General features: G+C 37.3%; 1 protein-coding gene across 1 annotated transcript in view; it reads left to right on the top strand.

The window, feature by feature from the left end:
- Positions 1-21,953, top strand: part of VCAN (versican) — a 114,314-nt gene extending 92,361 nt beyond the window's left edge. The window contains exons 13-15 of the mRNA XM_039241042.1: positions 14,875-15,019; positions 19,644-19,826; positions 19,972-21,953. Of these exons, the coding sequence (XP_039096973.1) occupies positions 14,875-15,019; positions 19,644-19,826; positions 19,972-20,099 (456 nt within the window). The 3' untranslated portion in view covers positions 20,100-21,953. The remainder of the gene's footprint in view (positions 1-14,874; positions 15,020-19,643; positions 19,827-19,971) is intronic.
- Positions 21,954-23,238: the final 1,285 nt, after the last annotated feature.

Raw genomic sequence — 23,238 nt, 5'->3', positions numbered from 1 at the left:
CTTTTGTTATTCAGCCTTTCAATTCAGTAAAAGCAAACAAGTTTCTATTAGGTTTTTCAGTTTCAATAATTTATTTTCTTAGAATAATTAAACTTTGCTTCCACAAAACTTGCAGTATAATTACATTATATTTAACATGATTATTCTGTATCACAAGACTAAGTCCATTTATATGCTTATACTACATTAATGTTATTTGGCCAAGTTATCTAAATTGCTCTTGTTCTTCTGATTCTGATTGATTCATTCCACATTATTGGCCTCTATAATATGACGTTGATAACATGCCAAATTCTTGCTTTTCTTGTATCTTCAAAATCTTTTTTTTTTGTATCATTTGGGTGGTTTATCCAGTAAGTTTCACAAAAATATACTCAGGCAGAAATTGGATCTAGCCTTACCCTTGTGATTTCTATGAAGGTTATTTTCTCTTAACACGTTTCAGTTTTTATTTTGTCACTAGGTTTTCTAATAATTAGTCACCTTTCACTTTGTCCCTTGGTTTTCAACTAACAAGTTATTCTTTAACTTGACTATTGATCTCTTAATAGTAAGATGCCCTAAGTACTTTATTAGAAACTCTGACAAATAACTTCAATAATGAATTACTTCACTTGTCACCCAAGTGATGTCTTCAAAGACATTAAGTTAAACTATCCAAGTTAAATACACATTAAAGTTGGCGAACTTAAACAAACATTTCTTATCTAGCTTCCATACTTTTAGCTGACTTTTAAGTTCTTTCTTTAACCTAATTGTTAAATGAATGACTAGTCTGAAGTGTTTCCCCCAGATCTGTTTCCCAGTGCCTATGACCTGCGTGTCCCCTTACCATGAACTCTTGTTACTCTCTTCTTGAAATCCTGCAATATCTTCCTCTTGCTTTCATTATAAAATTCTAATTATGAGCCTGGCATATCAAGCCCACCAATTCTACCTGCCACTTCCTAAGCTGTATCATCTCAAACTACTTAAGGTTCCTGGAATAAGCCATGACATCAAACTCTTGAGGTCTTTGCATACTCTTGCCCTAGTGTTTGGAATGTTCTCACCTCTTGCCCTAATTTTATTTAATAAATGTTCCAATGCCTTACTTAGCCTCGAGTCTCCCTCCAAGAGCTCCTCTACTTGTTCCAGAAGCCTCTTGTGTCCTCCTCACATCTAACCACTGACCCCTGTGGGGTCTAATTTCCTAACACTGAGCTTTCTGAGGCAGGGAGTAACCTTCATTTCTATTTTTTTCAGCACCTAGCAGAGTATTGACATAAACAGATAATAAATGTTTTTGAATGATAATTACTATTTCTTAATGTTTATTTATTTTTGAGAGAGAGAAAGAGAGTATGAGGGCAAACAGAGGAGGGGCAGAGAAAGAGAGGGACAGAGGATCCAAATTGCGCTCTACACTGATAGCACAAAGCCCAATCCAGGGCTCGAACCACTAGTGGTGAGATCATGACCTGAGCCAAAGTCAGACTCTTAACCGACTGAGCCACCTGGGCACCACTGAATGATAATTAACATTTATACATTGCTCAACCGTCTTATTCTGTTATCTTTTGAATCATGAAATGACCAATTAAGTCTTTTGGGTGAATCACTTTGTGACAATTCTTGTTTAGTTAAATATTTTATTTAATGTTGTATCAATATGAAAACCATGAAAACATAATAGGTGAGATTTCAAAAATGGTGTAAAAAAGATCCCCCCAAACAGATATATATAGATATATAGATATATAGAGAGAGATCTATGTAGATTTATAGCTGAGTGTAATGCATCTTACAAAAGTTATTAACCCAGAGGAAAACAGATGTGCTTACTGGAAATGATGACAGTTTTGTCCATGGTAGTCCCAAGAATACACTTACAACAAGGTCTGGGAAGAAAAAATGGAAAGCAAACTTTTCAGCCTCTGCCACCCCTGCAGGTTTGAGTTATATCAGGGCAGATTTTCCATGAAGCTTTAGGAAACCAACAATTACTCAAAACTTTGAAGGAGGATTTTTTTTTTTTTTCAAGATAGGCACATATTCTGTCATTATACTTTCTGAAGAAAAATGACTTAGAAAACCCATATCATCCAAAACCAAAATGTAGTAGAACAAGCAAAAGAAAAATCTTAGCCCTGAATGTTATTTTATTTTCTATAGATTGGTTGACGGAGAATGAATTGGTTGCCTAAGGCAGGACAGAGGTTCATTTATTCATCCTCTATCTGAGTCTGTTCTTCCAAGCACAGAGGCAGCCAGACATCAAGGAACACTAGGGAATCATTTATACCATCCTACCTATATATTTCCTAGCAAAATCATTTTCACAACTTTCTGTACAACTACTGACTCTATAGTGTGTCCATGGATCACACAGTTAGGGATTGGAAACTGTTAGTGCCTTCATGACACTACTTTTTATAGCATATCTCCAGAACCAGTGATTTAAAATCAACCCATGGACCTCAGAGATTTAAAGCTGTTAGCATCATGCGCCCTCCTCTCTCTGACCCCCAGGCAAAACTTCTCACAAGGGGAGAATTTGGTCCTTTCTCTCTTCTCTTTAGTGAGTTTGTGCACCACCAACAAAGCTTACCCCTCACCACTGGGGATCGGATGTTTCAGTGGATCAGAAGCAGTTACTTCAAAAGAAAATGTCACCTTAGAGAGTGTTATCCAGAGGTTGAGAATTGAATAGAACTGACAATCCAGTTCCCTTTTAAAAATGTTGGGGAGCTTTTGGAGAATTTGATTTGTTTGGCAAAAAACAAAACAAAACAAAAACAAAAACAAACAAAAAATCCTTTTCTACATCTCTTTCATGTTTTCCTTCTATCATGTCTATTTTGTCTGCACTCAGGCAAGCCCTGAAAGGCTGCTGGCTTGTCAGCTTCCCCGGAAGTAGTCACAGCCCCGTTCTCATTGTGTGGTACCATTGGAGAAAACAGAAAGCCTTCCTCTCCTCTGCACTTGTCTGAATCTCTTCAGGAAGTTCTCAAACAAGTTACTAATTCACAGAACCATAAATGTCTTATTGTCTAGCTCTAACCAGCTCACCTTGCCCCTTGATGGTTCTGACAGAGTTTGCAAAAAAAAAAAGGTGCCTTTTGCACTTAAAAAAAAATCCTACTTGAAAAATGTTTCTGAACTATAACTGAATTTTGCCTTTTTTTTTTTTTTTTTTTTGTCTTGATAAGCATGGTCCAGCACTGGTAAGCTGGCACCTAGAATTTGGGATTCCCAGTCATCTTCCTGGTTAGAGTTGATGCATGAGAATCACCAGATTTGTGGATTGACTTTAAATATGGAGTCCCCTTTCCTTTCTTCATAAATAAACTCATCAGTCTGCCAAGCAAAGTATTGTGAGAAAAACCAGCTTTGAAAAAAGGTAGAAACAATGAAGAAATAGCCCTTAACTCAGGAACAGACACTTAAAAGGGGCAGAGAAAAGGAGTAACAAGTCGCAGGCCATAAACCATTATTTATTTTTCTACAGGAAGGTATCATTATTACCCTTTTATAAACACAAAGGTTCCTCTCCTCCCTCTGTCCCAGATGTCTTGGACATTGAAAAGAGAATCAAGAGTCTGAACGAATTCCCAGTGTTTTCTAAGCTTGTTTGTAGGTTTTTGCTCATGTGAAAGCATTGCCCATGATTTGGCAGAAAACAGTGCAAAACAAAAACCCCAAACTAAAAACTTAAGTTTTACTTTGTCTACCTGAAAACATTAGAAAACTCTGTAAAGTATTTGCAGATGGAAGTGTGTCAGCAGTGGTGTGGTTTGAGCTCCAAGTCAAATGCCACTTCTCTGTGAACAAGTCACACTGCATATCAACATTAATTCAATTATGCTAAACTTCACAGGCTTCATTATATTAACCTAAAAGCCAAGGAAAACATATGCTGTTTCCTCATCCTTTAACACATTACTCATGAGTGGAAGAATTCTCAGTTTCTGTTCTGCAAAAGACTACTGAGCTCTTAATAAAATTTTTCACTTGTGCTGCCGTTCAGTTTGATTTGAAACCAAGAACTGGTTCTTATGATTCTACGTGTGAAATATAACCAGCCATAGAAGTTCTGGAACACAAAACCCTCATCTCTGCCTTGCCTTTACTTGCGTGCAGATAGCTAGTAATAGGTCAAGCAGCTGGAAGAATACTTACCCATCCCTGGAAAATCATTTCATAATTGACCAGATTATCCTTAAGGAAAAATTTATCAATTCTCTCTCACAGATGCTTTCCCAGCAGTGCTCTGTGAAACTCTAAAATCATGTACAGATATTTAAATTCAATTGCTAATCACTTTAAGGCAATTCATGGAAAAGGCAAACAAAAATGTGGAATGGGTTTTGGCAGTTTCCCACTGCATTTGGATCCTTAGCACTTCCTGCCTGAAGACCTTTACAAACAGGCTTGGGGTGAAGGAGCCCACTGACACATTCAGAGGTGGGGGTTAAATGCAAAGGGCTTCGTGGGGTCTGTCTGTCCCTCCCCCACTCCAAGTGCTCTCGCTCACAGTGGGAGGAACTCACATCCTTTAGAAAATGCTGTTGATAATTACAGCTTTGTAGGGCAGTGAGCTCATGCTATTACACGAGATTAGTGCTGTACTCAAGAGCTGCCAGATTGTCTCTCCCGCACAGAGATTTGCCAGCTAGGAAAATAATGGGTATATTGCCATTTCAACAGCTATCAGGAGACCCCAAGTTAGTTTTCCTTCTCTTCAGCATATTCATGTTTGTAGGGTCCAATCCAGCCTGCCAGCCCAGGGCAGTGACACCAAAACAAATGTCTCTTTCTCCTTTAAAACAAAGCTGCTCTTTTCCTTTTGGTTGTTCAACGAAAAGATAACAGCAAGACTATAACCTCCCTTAAAACATAAATAAATAAATAAGGACCCAGACCTGAGTAACATTAAGCAAGTACAAGAATCAGAAGAGGTAGATCTCTACCTCAAAGTGGGAGCATTTGCCCCTTAGGAGTTAAATAAAACATAGTTAAATGTACCCCCCCACAGACCGAAAACAAATGCCTATTGTGCAGTACAGCCATGGGAGGAGGGGGGGAAGAAGGCATTTTAAAGTTACCAAATGTTTTGATTTCTGTAATAAAGGGTGCTCCTAAGTTCCTTGCAGATAATCATTTGACCTATGTTCTGAAAGGCTGGGGGTAACCCAGAGTGGTTACTCTGAGTTCTTTATTTTGTGAAAGGGTGGTTTCTTATCAGCATATGTTCCAACGGGTAAGCGGGTAACTGGTCCTCTTGGGAAAGTGTTTCTATTTGTGGAGTTGGCTTTTATACTTTGTGGTTATCTGTTTCCCCTTGGCATTGCCAGCATTGGGATAATACTTGTAGCTGTGGCACGCTGTCCCTTGCAGGTGATGATAGGGGTTTGCACAAAGAAGTCAGCTTTGAGTACAGGTACCACATTTTATGTCTAGTCTAGGTAAGATTTTGCCTAAAGACAAACTAAATGTGAATCACAATGAAGGCATTAGTTCACGTGCATACATGTTTGTTTATAATCTGCCCTCTTGTAAGGATTTGGGGTGGATATTATAGATTTGGCTTTGCTTCTGATACAGTTTCACCATTGATATGAATATAAATAATCTGATCATTTTAAAAGAAAAAATGGACAAAGGTAAACTCGTGCACCTGGACATTCTAGTCAGATAGAAAATTTGGATTCATGACCTGAATGGACAGAATGCAATCAGATTGCTGAATACTGTTTAGCTGAGGTCCATTTTCTAGCAAAGTGTTCTCTTCATGCTTTCCCTCACAAAACTGAGAACATTTCACGTATACTCATTTAATCTTGATACATGAAGTAAATAATCATGATTTTGAAGGATATTGTAAATTCTGTCTTAAGTAACTTAGTTGGTAATTCATAATATAAGAATGGATGGACATCACCACCTAGTGGCCATGTTGTATTTTGTGTTTCAAAACTTCACATACCCAGAACTCCACTTAGATCTAAGAAGGAATAGTATTCCCTGTGAATTAAGGTATTTTAGTCTGGAGTTTAAAATACACTATATAATTATTGTGAATCTGAAAGTTAAATGTGAAATTGGATAGTTTTTCAAATACAGCATAAAGTTAACACATGCTTAGTAAAATCCTAGCAACTGAGGCAAAATATTAGAGCCAATCTTTCTCATATCTTCACTTTATACACAGTAATAGAACACAGTGGAAAGTTTTCCTTGGCCACTTTCGTTGGTATGTGAACCTAGAGGACATTTTTGGTTTTCTTATGAAAACTTTTCACAGTGAATTAAATTAGCAGTGTTTGGGGAGGAGGGAGAGTAGATAGAAAGCAGTGACTGGACTCTTCATGGAAAAAGATTCCAAATTATAGCTGGAAGATTTAGTATGTTCTCTCAGCAATTACAATAATATATTATGTCATAGGACAGCTTTACTGGGTAAATGTCAAGAATGGTTTTTATCAATGGAACGTGTGTGATTGTTTAAATGTGCTTGGCAAAATCCATAATAGTTCTAAAACGTAGAAACTTTAATTGGCCATTTAAGATCATTTAAATTATAGCGAATTTTAAAGAATAAAATGTGACTCTATCTAAGCTGAAAAGTTACAGCTAAAAGTGTGCATAGGTAGATGATAGATAGATGGATAGAGGCCCTTGGCAGTTATAGATTCAGGATTTCAAGTTTTACAGTTTCGGTGATGCAGGAGAGACCCTGAAGATCCAAAAGATGAAATAACTTGTCCTTTTTTTCTCAGGCACAAATTTGAATTGTACCTAGTGGCCAGCTGGTGTGTGAGAACTGTTCAATTAGCTGTCAAGTCTGTCTAGTGGTAGCTCAGTTTTAGCATCTCCAGAGGTCTATTGCTGTTTATTCTCCTAACCATTGAAACATTTTGGATCTTCTGTGTCATATTTATGATGGAGACCTATCTGTCACAAGGTCTATGAGAATAGGGGCATTCCTAAAGATCTTAGATAATTCTTCCCCAGTGCCAAGAAGTACTGTATTTGTAAGTGTGTGTGTGTGTGTGTGTGTGTGTGTGTGTGAGTGATAGTGGTAAATCTCACATTTGTGTCTCACAAAAAGATGAACTGAAGTTTTATCTAGTGTCTGGGAAAATCCATTTTCTTTTCAATAGAGGAAAAGAAATCAAGAGATTCTGAACAGATACGACAACTAGTTAATGTCCTGTGGCTATTATTTGTAGTTATTTGACCAAGTTAAATCTCAGTGAGAAGAATTTGAAATGGGTCAAATATTATGGAGAAGAGTTAATTATCAATTAAGTTTTGAGAGGACCTGTTGCTTTGTAAACTTCTCCCTTTTGAGATGCTGACAAAAGGGATTTAAATGCAAGAGTTTAATGTTCTGGGGATTCTTTCTCCACTAGAAATTGAAACATGACCTTGTGTCTTCAAAGTTTTGATTTTTGAATCAAATTTACAAGATTTATAAAAAATTTTGACACAGGAAAACAAGTACTATTTGGAATGTTGCATAGAGGGGTAAGAGTAAGTCATTCCGTGGTTGAGGGACCTTCCTTACTCCAGTCTTTCCTTTTCACCACCTTGCTGTTTGCATTTTTCTTCATAAATTGATGTGCTTATATACGTATCAAATAAAGGGCCAGCTGGGAGATGACTGTCGCAGCAGTAACTGATTAATACTGGATATCCTGTTTCTTTTCTTTTACTGAGAATCATGCTCAAAGCTGAACCCAAGCAAACTCCTTTCTTAAAACCAAACAAAGCACCTGGTTTTTTTCTAAATCTTATATATTTCTGAAATAATGTTTTTTTAACCTCAGGAAAAAAGGCAGTTATCGTCTCTGTGTAAGGAAAAGGTCAATTAGTCGCATTACGTTTTTATCATCAGTTTATTTTGTTCGTGCTTGTGATGCTAGTTATCTGCTGAGATGGTAGGACCATTGATCAAGGTCCTGGGTTGTATATTTTAAAGATAAAAGATTGTCTGGTATCTCTGAATGATAGTTGGGACTCCTAGACACTATATAATTAGAGATTCATCTTGAAAGGATGTTAAACTCTGTCTAACTTTAGTAGATTGCTTTGGAAAGATAACTTGAAAGATTACCTTTGAAAGATAACTTTCAAAAGCAGACACCCCACCGCTACCCCCACCCCCAAACACACACACACACTCTACCTGCCTCTGTGTGTTTATGGAATCCAGTTGAAGACTGGCAAAGAGCTGGGGAGAGAGAGAGCTCTTCTGCCATACTGCTTGACAAAAATTAGTCAAGTCCCTCTTACGTCTGTGGAACTGAGGTCACTCTCTGAGAGGGAAGAATTTTGGCAGGCAGGGAAGTCCTGTGTGCTCCAAAAGACCTGCAGATTAAGTCTTTGCTTTCATGTTAATATGAGACACAAACAAATTCCTGAGAATAAAATATGGGTTATCTGGAACAAAACAAGCGAAGCATTTATCAGGTTTGATAGATTTTGATGAGTAACTTCATCCTGTTCTCAGTTTTTCCTCTCAATATTAGGATTGGTTCAAAATGAGTTCTCTGGTTTGTACAGATGATTTTCATGTGAGAGAAGCATGCTTAGCTTTTAGGTTTTGGCCAGGGTTTTTTGAATCATTTTATGCCTTTGGCAGCTGACTTGTTTGAATCCATTTGGGGGGGGGGGGAGAAAAAACAACAACTGAAAAGTTACTAAATCCAATTTAATTGAAATAGTTGTCTCTTTTGGCACCTTTGTTTTTTTACAGAGACAGAGAACAGTCACTTAACAGGAATTCTAAGAGCAACTTTATCATGTTATAGGCAACATTAAGCAATTCCATACTGGATATAAAATAATTATCTCTAAATAAAGTACAAGTATGATATAGAACACATAGAAAATTTTATATCTGAGCTCTCTTTCCTCTTCATCAACCATCTGAGTTGTATGTCATAATTTTCTTTGCCATCAAGAAACAATGAAAATGCAAAGTAATTTAGAGTTCTCTTTTCAAGCATAGCCCTGATGTAATTCTGGTCTCTGGGGGAGACAACCAGAGTTTGGGGTTTGGGTTGGAGAACATGAGTCTCTGAGACACAGATAGATGTGTAGAGGTCTGATCAGCATTTATTTTTGTCAATGGTGTTGAAGTTAATTCTCCATAAACTATGCTGGCTTTTTGGAATATTTCTTGGTTTGCCTTTGCAACCCTAGAAGAGGGTTGATCTAGGGTAGATCACCCAGGATGTTTGCTTGTAATTCCAAATGAGGAGGAAAACATCTAGATGGGAGTGGGGCATTTTTCTCTCTGCCCACTCCAAGAATCTACACTTCTGTATGTATAAGACATTGTCCATATGAGAGAGGCTCTATTACATTCTTAGAACTCAGAATAGATTTCCTGAGGCGAGATCTCTTTCTAACATTTAACTTCAGTGAAAAAAATACATTATTAAACCTGAAGTCAATGATTTATTTTTTATACCCTTTCCCCTGCAAGTGATATTAAAAATAAAGCTGTAAAGAATTCAGGCGGAAACAAAGAAAGTTATTCAGAAAACTGGAGTTTCCTTTGCTAAAGTTAGTTTGGCAGTAACATGGAGCAAAATCAAAACATCTTAGCCAAAATAAATCTGCACAATGGAGCTATCAGATATGAGGTAATAGTGTGACATGCCTGTGGGTATCCGACATTCTTGTAAAAACCACAGACCCAAAATTTGGTCCTGGACCATTAAGCCACAGTTCTGCCAAGCAACAACACAGAACACGGGTTTTCAATCACTGTTTCAAGCCAAATGTAATTCCCACCAAAAACAATCTTTTACCAGAGGTCTGAGTCTGGGCAGCCTAAGCCCTGAGAATCACTTTAGTGGCATGGAATCTGAATCTCATTTCAGTGTGAAAATGACACAGTCATTGTTCAGATCAGGAGGAAATGTCAGCTGCAAAATACATGGCAGGCAAGGAACTAGTAACTGGAAGTGTTATTTGTTGAGGTCAGATCACCAAGAGTTTAGCAAAGAAATTTAGAAGTTCTTTCTGATAGCTGCATAGATCATCTTATGATGTTCATTTTTACTGATTAAAAAATTAGAAAAAAATTTATCTCTAGGGAAGTGGAAAATATCTAAGAATATATAGAATAGAATATTACCTCTGCCTCATATAACTTAGATATAAACTTTATAACATTTATAGCATTTCCTTTTGGCCTTTCACACATACATGTGCACACACACCACTGTATCTGAGAGTATGTGTAAAATTTGGATAATTGCATATTTCTTATATTTTACTTTTTAGTTTTAACTTAACACTTCTTTTAGTATTTTCCATCTCCCTGTATATTCTTCACAGACAAGATATTTAATGCTTACATAATGTATCACTTGTATGGCCATACCCATAGCATAATTTATTGAATATATACATATATATTCATTCTATAGATTTTTGCCCATATACTGCTAGTTTAATTAATATTTTAGATAAACTATTGTTCACATCTCTGATTATTATTTTTAAGAGTTTATTGTCAAGTTGGTTTCCATATAACACCTGATTATTGTTTTAAGATAAAATTTTAGAAGAATTACAGGATCTAAGTGTAAGAACTTTTTGAGGTTCTTGATATATATCACCAACTGTTATCCAGAATGTTTATTGCCTGTCTCGCCTAGCTTTTGTTAGCAGCAAACAACATCTTTGATTAGAAGTTGATGTGGCGGTACCTGGGTAGCTCAGTCAGTTGAGCATCTGACTTTGGCTCAGGGTCATGAACTCATGGCTCCTGAATTCGAGCCCCACATGGGGCTTGCTGCTGTTAGCCTGGAGCCTGCTTTGGATCCTCTGTCCCTCTATCTCTCTGCTCCTGCCACTGTCTCTTTCTTTCAAAAAGAATGAAACATTTAGAAATAGATGTGGATAGCATAGAATGCAACACACTCTGTTGATCATTATTTCTAAATATCAAATTATTTAGAATGTCAGTGTGTGCCAGACATAATTCCTGGCACTGAGGGTACAGTAGTAAACAAAAGAACCCCAAGTTCCTGTCTTCGGTGAGTTTATATTCTATTAAGGAGGAAAAAAATACAATAAATAAATTATATAGGACATGAGAATTTGATTGTTGTTATGAAGACCTGGGAGTGTGACTAGGGACAAGGACGTGGAGGACATTACACAGTTTGCATATCTGATTGATGTGTGGGAAAGTTTTCCACCTTTGAGGACTTTTACATGTTTCCTGCAAGGTGTTAGCTAGAAAGTAACCTAGTGGGGTGCCTGGGTGACTCAGTTGGTTAAGTGTCCAACTTCGGTCATGATCTCACGGTCCGTGAGTTGGAGCCCTGTGTTGGGCTCTGTGCAGACAGCTCAGAGCCTCAAGCCTGCTTCAGATTATGTGTCTCCCTCTCTGTCTGCCCCTGCTCCAGCTCACACACACTCTCTCCCTTTTCCTCAAAAATAAACATTTTTTAAAAGTAAAAGAAAGTAACCTAGAAATGATTGAGCTCCAAAATCCATAAGTATTTGAGGAACTCTCGAACTTTGGCTATAGAAAGTATCCAATACAGATCCATGTTCATTTCAAGGAATTCCTATTCCTTTGTATATTAATTTAATTTAATTTAATAATTTTTATTTTGATCCTACTTTAATAGATCTGTTAAAGACAAGTTAGTTACACATCAGCAACAGGCTAAACGTGACTTTTATATCTACTTTGTCGTTCTGTTTCCTGTCTCCTTGTTTATTATCTATTTAAGAAGAGTAACAAAAACAAAAACAACCAAAGGCTTCATGGGTGGATGGTGACGGATGATAAGGGAAGGGAAATAAGCAGAGAAAAGGAAAAGAGAGAAATAGCAACCGCTTTTAGAGCAAATGTCAGTTCCTGGTTGGAGGGAGACCTGCCAGTCAAAGGGTCCTTCCCAAGGCCATCCAGGCAGTAACTCAGTGGTACTGTTGAGGCAACTAGAGTTGGATTTCAATCCGTATAATTTCTGGGTCTCCATCAGAAAAAAAAAGCACCCTTCATTCTGTGTTTTGGCAAAAACAAACAAACAAACAAACACAAACCACACCTTTATTAAGTTTCCCTGGGTTCTTTGCAATTTTATTACTTTTCAAAGACTCTTTTACATGGCAGGGATCTCCTAATCTCCTATCTTCACTTTTGGCATGATTGAGGAGGCTTTTAAAGCAAAGCTAGGAAAAGAGACTGAAGGAAAAGTAGGTCTCTTGATCTGGAGGCTTGCAAACTTTAGATCTCCTCATAAATGATTTTATCAAAGATCAAGGTTTTTACCGTACTTGAAAGTTTTAAAAGCCATTTGTTTTCCTGAGAAGAAAAATTAGACATTGTCTACTAAACTTATTATATATTTTAAAAGATATCGCCACGGTGCTATTCTTTCATTGTCGTCGTCGTTGTTTTGTCATGCTCTGAGTTGGAAACTACTGCTTTACTCTGACATAGAACTCTTTGTTCTCTATCTTTCCCGGTAAAATGCCTTAATTCATTGTTTCAAGCCACAGACTTATTTTAAATTTAATTCAAGGAAAGACATAGATCTGTAGGACCAGGAAAGATAGTCATATCAGCCATTGCACATAAATCTGAATCTGTCCTTTTCCCAAGTGAAGGAAGTTTGGCTCTACCAGACTTGGCAGCGTTAGATATGATAGACAACATGAAGGCAGGCAAAGCATATTGAAAAAGTGAGTCTATGGGGCACCTGGGTGGCTCAGTCGGTTAAGCGCCGACTTCAGCTCAAGTCATGATCTCACAGTTCGTGGGTTTGACCCCACGTTGGGCTCTGTGCTGACAGCTCAGAGCCTGAAGCCTGTTTCAGAATCTGTGTCTCCCTCTCTCTCTGACCCTCTCCTGCTCACATTGTCTCTCTCTCTCTCTCTCTCTCTCTCTCTCCCCCTCAGAAATAAATAAAACATTTACAATTTTTTTTAAAAAAAATGATTCTAAAGTTGACACTGAACAAACTTGTCCCATATCACATTCTAGTTACCAGGAGACCCAAGGCTAGGAAATTGCTCTTATTTATAGTCCAAAGTTTATAATTTTTGAACAGGCATAGGGACTGTGTTTTTCATACCATTATTGGTTATGGAGACAAGAAATTTTAAGGTCACAAGAAATTAAATGTAAACCGAAGAGCCCTGAGTGCTTAACATCTCAGAGGTCCACGTTTCTCCTATTCTTACTGTATTCTTATAAGAGGTAATGCATAGCAAGTACCTAGGAGAGGGCTTCATCCAATATGGGTGCTGAATACACCTGTCAGTATTACTCTGATGGAAAGCCAAAGATATTTCTGGTTCTGGTTCATTGCTCAGACTGTGGAATCTTTAGATACCATCTAAAGATACAGTTATAAAGATAACCAATAGAGGGGTGCCTGAGTGGCTCAGTAGGTTAAGCATCTGACTTTAGCTTAGGTCAAAGATCTCATGGTTCTTGAGTTGTAGCCTCGTGTTGGGCTCTGGGCTGACAGCTCAGAGCCTGGAGCCTGCATCAGATTCTCTCTCTCTCTCTCTCTCTCTCTCTCTCTCTCTCTGTCCCTCTCCTACTCGTGCTCTGTGTCTCTCTGTCTCTTAAAAAAATAAACATTTAAAAATGCTTTTAAATAAAAAAAGATAACCAATAGAAAAACATCAAAGAAAAGCAAACATTTTTATAGTAAGATTATATATGTACATATATATATATAAAATTTCTTTTTAGTATTTTTTAAGTTTATTTACTTATTTTTAAGAGTAAGAGAGAGCACACGAGGGGAAGAGGCAGGGAGAGACACTGAATGTGAGGTAGAGGCCAGTGCAGAGCTCACATCCATGGACGCTTAACTGACTGAGCCACCCCGGTGCCCCTAGTAAGATTTATTTTTAACAGCTTATCCTTTGTACCAATATGCGTAAATGTGGTCACTGTTTCTATTGAGAGAAAACAACATCCAGATTTATATTGTAAAGTAAAACTTAACTGTGAGGTATGCATAAGAATCACATCTAAAGCAGAATTATTCGGGGGGCATGTAGGTAGCTCTATGGGTTAAGCTTCTGACTCTTCATTTCAGCTCAAGTCATAATCTAGTGGTTTGTAGGATTGAGGCCTGCGTTGGACTCCTCGCTGTTAGTGTGGAGACTGCTTGGGATTCTATCTCTGCCTCTCTCTCTCTCTCTTTCAAAGTAAATAAAAAGAAATAAATAAGTAAAGATTTTAATAAAAAAATAAAACAAAATTACTCAGGAAGGTTGAATATGAAATGATGGATACATGTATATTGTGTAAGTATAAAAAATATATATACCAAATGTCTCAATTTTTTTAACCAAATAAATGAATTTAGGCTAAAAATATCACATTAAATAAGGCAAGAAAAGGTGCTTTATAGTGGTAAATATGTAAAAGAAGGAATACAAATTTTATTACACTGTCATTATAACTATCATAAAATTACATATGCCCTTAAGGGCTGGGAGAAAACATGATGGAGTGACAAGATTATGGATTCTTTTCTCTATTTCCTTCCCTTAATATTGTTACATTCAATAATAGAAACATGATCCAATTTCTTATATCAAGCATTGATTATATATTTAGAAATGTAGGATAACTAGAAGAAAATTCCTCAGATGTATCTCATTGCCAAAGGGGAAAAAAATACATATTTGCTGAGGAGAAACGTGTATTTTCCACTCAAGAATGCAAAAGTCTTTTTCTTTACCATCAAAATAATTTCAGTTAGATAGTTCAATAAAAAATTGTTGAGTCATTCTAATTCCATTGCAGTGTAATGGCTCTGTCGCTCTTACTGTTTGCTACTTTTCGACTATCAAGTAGTTAATTCTGTTCTTCCTCCATTTTTATAGCAATATGAGAACTGGAGGCCCAATCAGCCAGACAGCTTCTTTTCTGCTGGAGAAGATTGTGTTGTAATCATTTGGCATGAGAATGGCCAGTGGAATGATGTTCCCTGCAATTATCATCTCACCTATACCTGCAAGAAAGGAACAGGTAATGATTAATTAATAATGTATAATCTGCATTTCAATTAGCAGGCGAATTCAAGAAGAATAAACCTCAGGACACAAACTGGATGTCATATATGGCATCTCTCGCTGCCTCTGGAATATTTCACTCCTCCAGTACGTTTGAAAATTTCATTTTCAGTAATGTCTTTACCTTAGATTTCAGATGCTTAAGATAGCGATGTCGTATTTATATTGAAAAAAACAAAACAAAACAAAACCAACTACCTGGCAGTACTTTAAGAAAAACAAAGTGCCAGCCCAAGGGTATCCACCTGTGTATTTTGACAAGAGCCTTAAAAAAATAAATAACTAGTTGTCAACATCTAAAAATCAGGTTAGATCATGAAATAATCTGGAGATTTTACTTTGGTAGAAAAATAAGAACTGGTACCATTTGGTCCATGTTAGAACTTATTAGTAGTTTGAAGTTCTGGAACTGAAAACCACTGCCCTCCCTCACTGGGGACCTTCCCTCGTTTTGTAGGCATTTGAAGTTTGTAATCACTTCTGTAGGAGCTTATTCTGTGTTTATAACCAATAGAACAAAAACAGCATTACTCTATTGTTGAATACCCTGATCATATGCTAAAATAAAAACATTTGTGATGTAAGCTCCATAATGAGAATTGCTTAGCTAACATTAAACAGATACCATTAAGAACACTGATTTTAGAAAGTGTTCATTATGACCAATATGTTCAAATGTCCAAGACACATGTATAGATTTCCTCCTTTAAAAAAACAGGAATTCCATAAAAAATTTTTAACCTTTAACAATTGATAATGGTGTTAGAACATGAAAATTTAGCCTCTAGACCCAGAATTTTTCATCAAGTAAGAGTACAAATGCAAAATATAAAATCCACTGGATTTGTTTGTCTTGGATAGGAAAGTAATAAACTAAAAATACACACTCTGCAGATATTTTAGGAATTACTTAAACCCCAATACTAAGAAATTCTATCAGAAGAAAGAAAACACTGAGATCCACAGAGCTCAGATGAAACTCAGCTGTCAGCCATGTCACTCTCTCTGCTCTTGTCTTAGCTAACATAGAATTTACTCTGACCCTCCTTCCTGTCTGAGCAGCTCCCCTGGCTCTGTGCATTACTCCAGCACTTCTGCCATGGGACTCGTGAAAATAGCAAATCAGGTATTTGCTCTTTTCCCTGTTTCTAGTGTAAGAAGTCTTTAATGAACTGTTTGTCTTTCTCTGAATGTCATGTTTGCCTTCTTAAGTCTCCAAATGTTCCCTGGAGTCATTCATGCCTTTCCCCTTGTGATCCTAGCAATCTTCTATGTCCCGTATTATTTTTTTCCTAAAGCGGGATTTTTCAACAGCAGCACTGTTAATATTTTGGACCAGATAATGCATCACTGTGGGGGCTGTCCTGTGCATTGCAGCATTCCTGGCCTCCATGCAATGAATGCCTGGAACATTTTCCTCTACCCCCATCCTCCTCCGTTGCTTTTTTGTCTCAAATTGTGGGATTTTCTCGTTTTTATGGCTGAAAAATGGAATATTATTCCATTAGATGTATGTATATATACCACAACTTCTTTATCTATTCATTCATTGATGGACACTCGGTTGTTTCCATGTCTTGGCCATTGTAAATAATACTGCAATGAACGGGGGGGGGGGGGTGCAGATATCTTTTTGAATTAGTGTTTTTGTTACCTTTGGATATATTCCCAGAAGCAGAATTACTGGATATGTGGCAGTTCTATATTAATTTTTTGAGGATCCCTCAAGCTTCCCCACTACTTTTCTAGTAGCTGTACCAATTCACAATCCTACAATGGTTCCGTTTTCTCCACATCCTCACTAGTATGTATTATCTCTTACCTTTTTTTAATGATGGCCTTTCCAACAGGTATGAGTGATACATCATTGTGATTTTAATTTGCATTTCCCTAATGACTACTGATATTGAATATCTTTTTCATGTACCTCTTGGCCTTTTGTATATCTTCATTGGAGAAAAGTCTATTCAGGCCCTTTGCCCATTTTTTAATTGGGTTATTTGGAGTTGTCACTGCTTTTTCGGGTCTGAGGGGCTGGAAGACACTCTCTGTAGCGAGTGGGGCTGTGACTCAGCACCTTGCCTGGGTGTGAGCAAACCAGGTTGAAGGACTGGCAAATCTCTTCATGTGAGGATCTGAATCAGTCAGATACGTACCTTGCCAGGTTCCCTGGTCAGAGTGGACTTCTGACGTAGCTCTGCACATAAGCAAAGTTGCCAGCTGGGATTACTACTTAGACACTGAAGGTATGAATTTGCCTGTGGAGATTCATGTGCTGGTTGTCGCAGGCCCCTGGCCCTCCTCAGAGTCACAGTCAGATTCTTGTGGCTGAGCCCCAAAGATTCCCCTGTAATACCTGTGGTACAAGAGCAGAGTAGGGCTCCCACAAAGCATCCCACAATGCTAGGGGAGGCTGGTTTTCTTCCTGGTATTTTTTTTCCAACTAGAAGAACCTGAGGCTCAGAGAAGACCTCTTTTCATGACACTGCAGTCCTGGTAGAGGAGCAGAGTGGTCAGTGGTTAGCCATTGTCTTATCCTACTTATGGAGTCTGTCTTAGTCTCTGTGCTGCAGGGAAGTGCTTTAGCTTCCCCTCCATGTTCAAGGACTCTCTCAGTAGTGTCTTGTCCTTAAATAGATGCTAGTTGTTCTTGGAAACATCACTCTCAAAGATGAGTCTTTTTTGTTTTTGTTTTTGTATTTTTTTTGTTTTTTGTTTTTGTTTTTGTTTTTGTTTTTTTAGAGAACCCCTCAGTGCATACTATCCATGCATCTTTGAAGCCTTCTGCAGACTCCTTACAATCCCATCTGTTGGCTTCCCAATACCAACCATAGAAGTGACTTCATTCTCTTACTTTTCTCTTTAGTATTAGCACATGTGCTTGTATTTGTAAATGACAAATTGTTTAGTTTTGCACATTTTTGAACTTCAAGTGGAATCATACTGTATGATTTTTTTACTGTATGAATCATACTGACTCGCTTTTTTTTGTTCAGCATTGTTTGTGAGATTTATCCATGTTGATACCTTTAGTTGTATTTCTTCATGTTGCTGCTTATAGTATTTTATGTATAACTAACTATACAACATTTTATTTACCAGTTCTCATGTCAGTAGACATTTGGGTTATATTGAGTGTTTTTGCTATTATAGACAACATGTCTATAAACATTCTTGAATTTGTTCCAGGTTAGGCCTCTGTGAGTTTCCAGAGGGTATTTTTCCAGGAGTCACATTGCTGAGTCATAGGATTTATGAGTCATCAGATTTACTGCAAAATTCAAATTATTTTCCAAACTAGTTGTACCAATTTACACTTTCACCAGGAATACGTGAGAGGTCCTGTTACCCCATATCTTCTTTAACATTTGATATTATTGGACTTTGAGATTTTTGCCAATCTGGTGGGTATAAAATGTTATCTCTTGTGATTGAATTTGTATTTACATGGATACTTTGCCCTGAATATAATTTCATATATTTATATGGTATTCATTAATAGCTCTTTTGTAAAGATTCTATTCATGTCTGTTCCTTATTTTTAAAAATTGATTTATAGGAGTCCTTTTTATATCTTGTTTAGTAATCCCTTGACAATTTAATATGTTGCAAATATCTTCTCCCAGTTTGTAGACTGTTTTTACTCTTACCTTGTGATATTTATTGTTCAAAAGAATTCTTCATTTTGTTGCATTTTTTTTTTATGGTTCAAAACTTTCTGTGTCTTAAGAAATCTTACCTACCCTAAAGTCAGAAAGATATTCTATGCTGTTTTCTAAATGTTTTAAAGTTGTTGCCTTTTATATTTTTATATTTAAACCACCTAGAATTGATTTCCCAAGTATTTCCTGAGGTCGGGAACCGAGTTCATTTTTATCCATGTGAATACCCAATGTCCAAATGAAGAAACTACCTTTTCTCCACTGCTCTGCCATGTTGCTTCTGTCATGTATCAAGCATATATGTGTGGATCTATTTCCGGTCTATGTGCCTGTCCTTCCCAGTATCATACTCATTGAATTATTTTAGCTGTATTATAAGTCCTCCTCACCCATAAATAGCTTTGGAAGAAATCTGTACATTGACAATGACAACTTTTAACTTGTCAACATACCACAGAATCAATTGTTAAATGAATTATAGAATTGAAAGTTTTTAACCTTAACCTCACAAACCCATTAGTTTTACAACCGAAGGTGGATAATAAATAAAAACTTGAAGATGCTGATTGAGAGCGACAATGCCACCAAGCCACATGTTGGCATGAGACAGGTGCTTTCTAATTTGGAATTTTTCAGTGAAGTAGCCCTTCCAGATGGACAGATGAATATAAACATTTGGTCTAGTGGTTCTCTACTAAAACACAATTGAAGATGATATATTCTGGGATTCAGACTAGGCCCAGAACCCCAGTATTTAGCTTTTCTCTTGAAAAACTTCAGTTCTTCAATTCTAAATAACTGCCTTTGCTGAAAGTGCTTGATTGGGTACCGTAAATAAGGAAAGAGAAAAAAAAAAAAGATTCATACTAATAGAAATATTTAGATTATGTGACAATAACCCAATTTACTTTTCTTCAGTTGCTTGCGGCCAGCCCCCTGTTGTAGAAAATGCCAAGACCTTTGGAAAGATGAAACCTCGTTATGAAATCAACTCCCTGATTAGATATCACTGCAAAGATGGTTTCATTCAGCGCCACCTTCCAACTATCCGTTGCCTAGGAAACGGAAGATGGGCTATGCCTAAAATTACCTGCATGAACCGTAAGTGGTCCTTTAGAAAGAATGGACAACCGTGCTATAACAACCACTAGACACCCTCATTTTACGGCTATGGTATTGATAGTTTAGGGTATGGAGCAAGTAATATTGTTGTGTTTTCTTTCTTTCTTTCTTTCCTTCCATGTAGCATCTGCATACCAAAGGACTTACTCTAAGAAATACTTTAAAAATTCCTCATCAGCAAAGGACAATTCAGTAAATACATCAAAACATGATCACCGTTGGAGCCGGAGGTGGCAGGAGTCCAGGCGCTGATCCCTAAAATGGCGAACATGTGTTTTCATCTTTTCAGCCAAAGTCCTAACTTCCTGTGCCTTTCCTATCACCTCGAGAAGTATTATCAGTTGGTTTGGATTTTTGGACCACTGTCCAGTCGGTTGGGGTTGCTGCGCTCCCAAAACATTTTAAATGAAAGTATTGGCATTCAAAAAGAAAGCTAACAACATGAAAGAAAGTGAGGGCAGAAAGTAACCGTTTCCAGCCTATCTAATTTCTTTAGTTTTCTCTCTGCCTCCAGTGCAGACCATTTTATAATGTATACCAGCATACCATACTATTTAAAAAGCTCAATTTCAGCACCAATGGCAATGTAAATAAGATGATTTAATGTTGATTTTAATCCTGTATATAAAATAAAAAAGTCACACTGAGTTTGGGCATATTTAATGATGATTATGGAGCCTCAGAGGTCTTTAATCATTGGTTTGGCTGCTTTTTGTAGTTTGTTTAGGCTGGAAATGGTTTCATTTGCTCTTTGTCAGCAAGACTGAGGACGGCTTTTCCTAGACAGCGATCAAACACAAGGTCTTATAGGTCACTGCACCATGTCACCCCGGAGTGCAGTTTGCTTCTGTGTGATGCCAAGGCCCAGCTAACAGGATCCCGACGGAACTAGGGACTGCCCCGTGGAACTCCTCTTTGCTGCATTCCTTTTTCTTCACTTACAAGAAAGGCCTGAATGGAGGACTTTTCTAGGACCAGGCGCATTTTTTAGGGGTCAAAGTGCTAATTATTAACTCAACCAGGTCTCCTTTTTAATGGCTTTCATAACACTAACTTGCAAGGTTACGGATCAACTCATTTCAAATGGATACAGACCTAAGGGTTCGGGGGGGAGGGGGGATTGTTAAAACAACAACACACGTTCAAAGAAAGAAATTTTGTATATATAACCATTTTAATCTTTTATAAAGTTTTGAATGTTCATGTATGAATGCTGCAGCTGTGAAGCATACATAAATAAATGAAGTAAGCCATACTGATTTAATTTATTTGGACGTTATTTTCCCCCAAACCTGAAAATTGACCTTAGTGTGCTAGTTATTTTTCAGTGTTAACCTTTATGCTTCCCTCACACAGTTTGGGGCCATATAATCTAGGTATTTTGTCCCTGATTAAATAATGTGATGAGTAGAATGCATCCAGTGTTTGTTATTGAAAAGAGTGAAAAATGTATAGCTTACGGCCAATGGAGTTTGCCCCTTCTAAGCAAGGAGCTACAGAGAGAGCGTGGGCATTTCTTCTTGTTAGGTGGAGCATACCTGTTGACATTTCTCCCTGCTTCTTCCCACTGTGTTTTCTGCCCTTTATTTGAATAAAGTGACTGCTGAAGATGAATTTGAATCATTATCCACTTAATTTAATGTCTAAAGAAAAGCCTGTAGTGGAAAGAAGATATTTAAGAGCCATTCCCTGATTTCAGTTAAATCCGCCTTGGGAAGAGTAGACAACAAGTAAAATGCAAACCGAGCAGACCCAACATGGATTTTTTTTCGCAAACCCTCCTTTGGCTTGGAAGGAACACCAGTAGCTGCCATCATCCTCCGTGTCTTTAAATAAGGTTCCTTGGTTGCATCACTAAGTGTAATCCACCTTTAGGGGTTCCGGAGCACAGAACGACACTGTGTTGACCTGTTAGGTTTTAATTTTTCTCTTTTATTTCAATGCACACAATACGTTCCTGTATTTATATTATAACATGTATAGTGTAAAATGTGAATGGCTGTTATTGGGTTTTTTTTTTGTGTGTGTGTGAATGAAAACCTAAAATCTTTGTAACTTTTTATACCTGCTTTTGTTTCGCCAAAGAAACCTAAAATCCTTCTCTTACTATATCGTGACTGGTCTGGTTATTTACAACCTTAAATGGTGAGGTGAACCAACATTTTTACACCCTAGTTCCATCACAAAGTTCAAGCTGCTGGCTTGGATGAACTGATTTTGTGGGTAGCAGAGAAGTGATTATATATATACCTGTGAAAATTGAGATAGTAATTCTGATCATGTTTACATCTACATAGTTAGGCATTAATCTCAAATATGAAAGATGCATGCAATAGGAAAGGTGATATCTCCTGTTTACAGAATGCTTCCTATGAACCAGGCCAAGTGCATCATCTCCCAGCAAGCCTGTGAGAGCAGCATTGTTCCTGTCTGTTGAATGAGAGGGTCGGGCATAGAAAACTCAAGTCCTTTGTCCAAAGGCCCATAATTAGTTTGTAGCGAATGCAGGTCATCTCCAGAGCCTGCATGATATTCTCAATAAAAATGTAAAATATTATGTTCCAATTGTTATATGTTTAGGAGGTTAAATTACTGGCTAGAAGATCCTATCTAAGATGTGATCAGAAGATTTCAAAAGCATCAAGTTTCTATCCACCCAGACATCCATCCATTTCTTCATTTTTCATTCATTCACTATCAAGTACTTTCTATGTGTCAGGCACTGTCCTGGGCCCTGGAGTTTTAGCAGTGAGTGAGCTAGACAGGACTGCCCACATAACGTTTTTTATACTGGGTACATCCCATGGGGATTATATTACAGCCCATTCTATTTGATATATTTATGGATAATTTGGAAGAAAAAAATCCACAATATGTTCTGCAGTTGTATCGAAGATATCAGAAAGGACAAAGGTGAGTTGAAAATTGTTTTGAGGTCTCTTTCTTGGAATGTCGAAAATACATGGGAATTTGGACATGAATAGAATCTCTTCTTTGCCTTGCTGAGCTTGTCCTTATAAAGCACAATCCGGTGTCATATCTTGCAACCAGAACTTTAAACAGAAATTACCTAGGGGAGTAGATATGAATTTGCATTACTTATGCATGTACACTCTTATTAGATGTTTATAAGCCCATCAAGTATATTTGTATTGATCTAGGTGCAAATAATGGAGTCCATGGGATGTTTAATAACCCAGAATACTGGTACAGAAGTTTAACAATATTTGTACCAGTCAAAGTCGGCTAGAGGTGGTTTTCTGTTTCTAAAGGCTAGGTTACATATCAGGAGGAAGAATGTGCCCCTACCACTGGGGGCTATTAAGAAGAGGTAGTCGTCCAGAGTCGCTGAAATGGAGAAGTGAGAGATTGTATAAGGAGGGGATATATC

The sequence above is a fragment of the Hyaena hyaena genome, unplaced genomic scaffold (assembly GCF_003009895.1).
Source record: "Hyaena hyaena isolate Hyena2069 unplaced genomic scaffold, ASM300989v1 scaffold_188, whole genome shotgun sequence".
Taxonomy (NCBI): Eukaryota; Metazoa; Chordata; class Mammalia; order Carnivora; family Hyaenidae; genus Hyaena; species Hyaena hyaena.
This window is presented reverse-complemented; position numbering and strand designations above follow the sequence as displayed.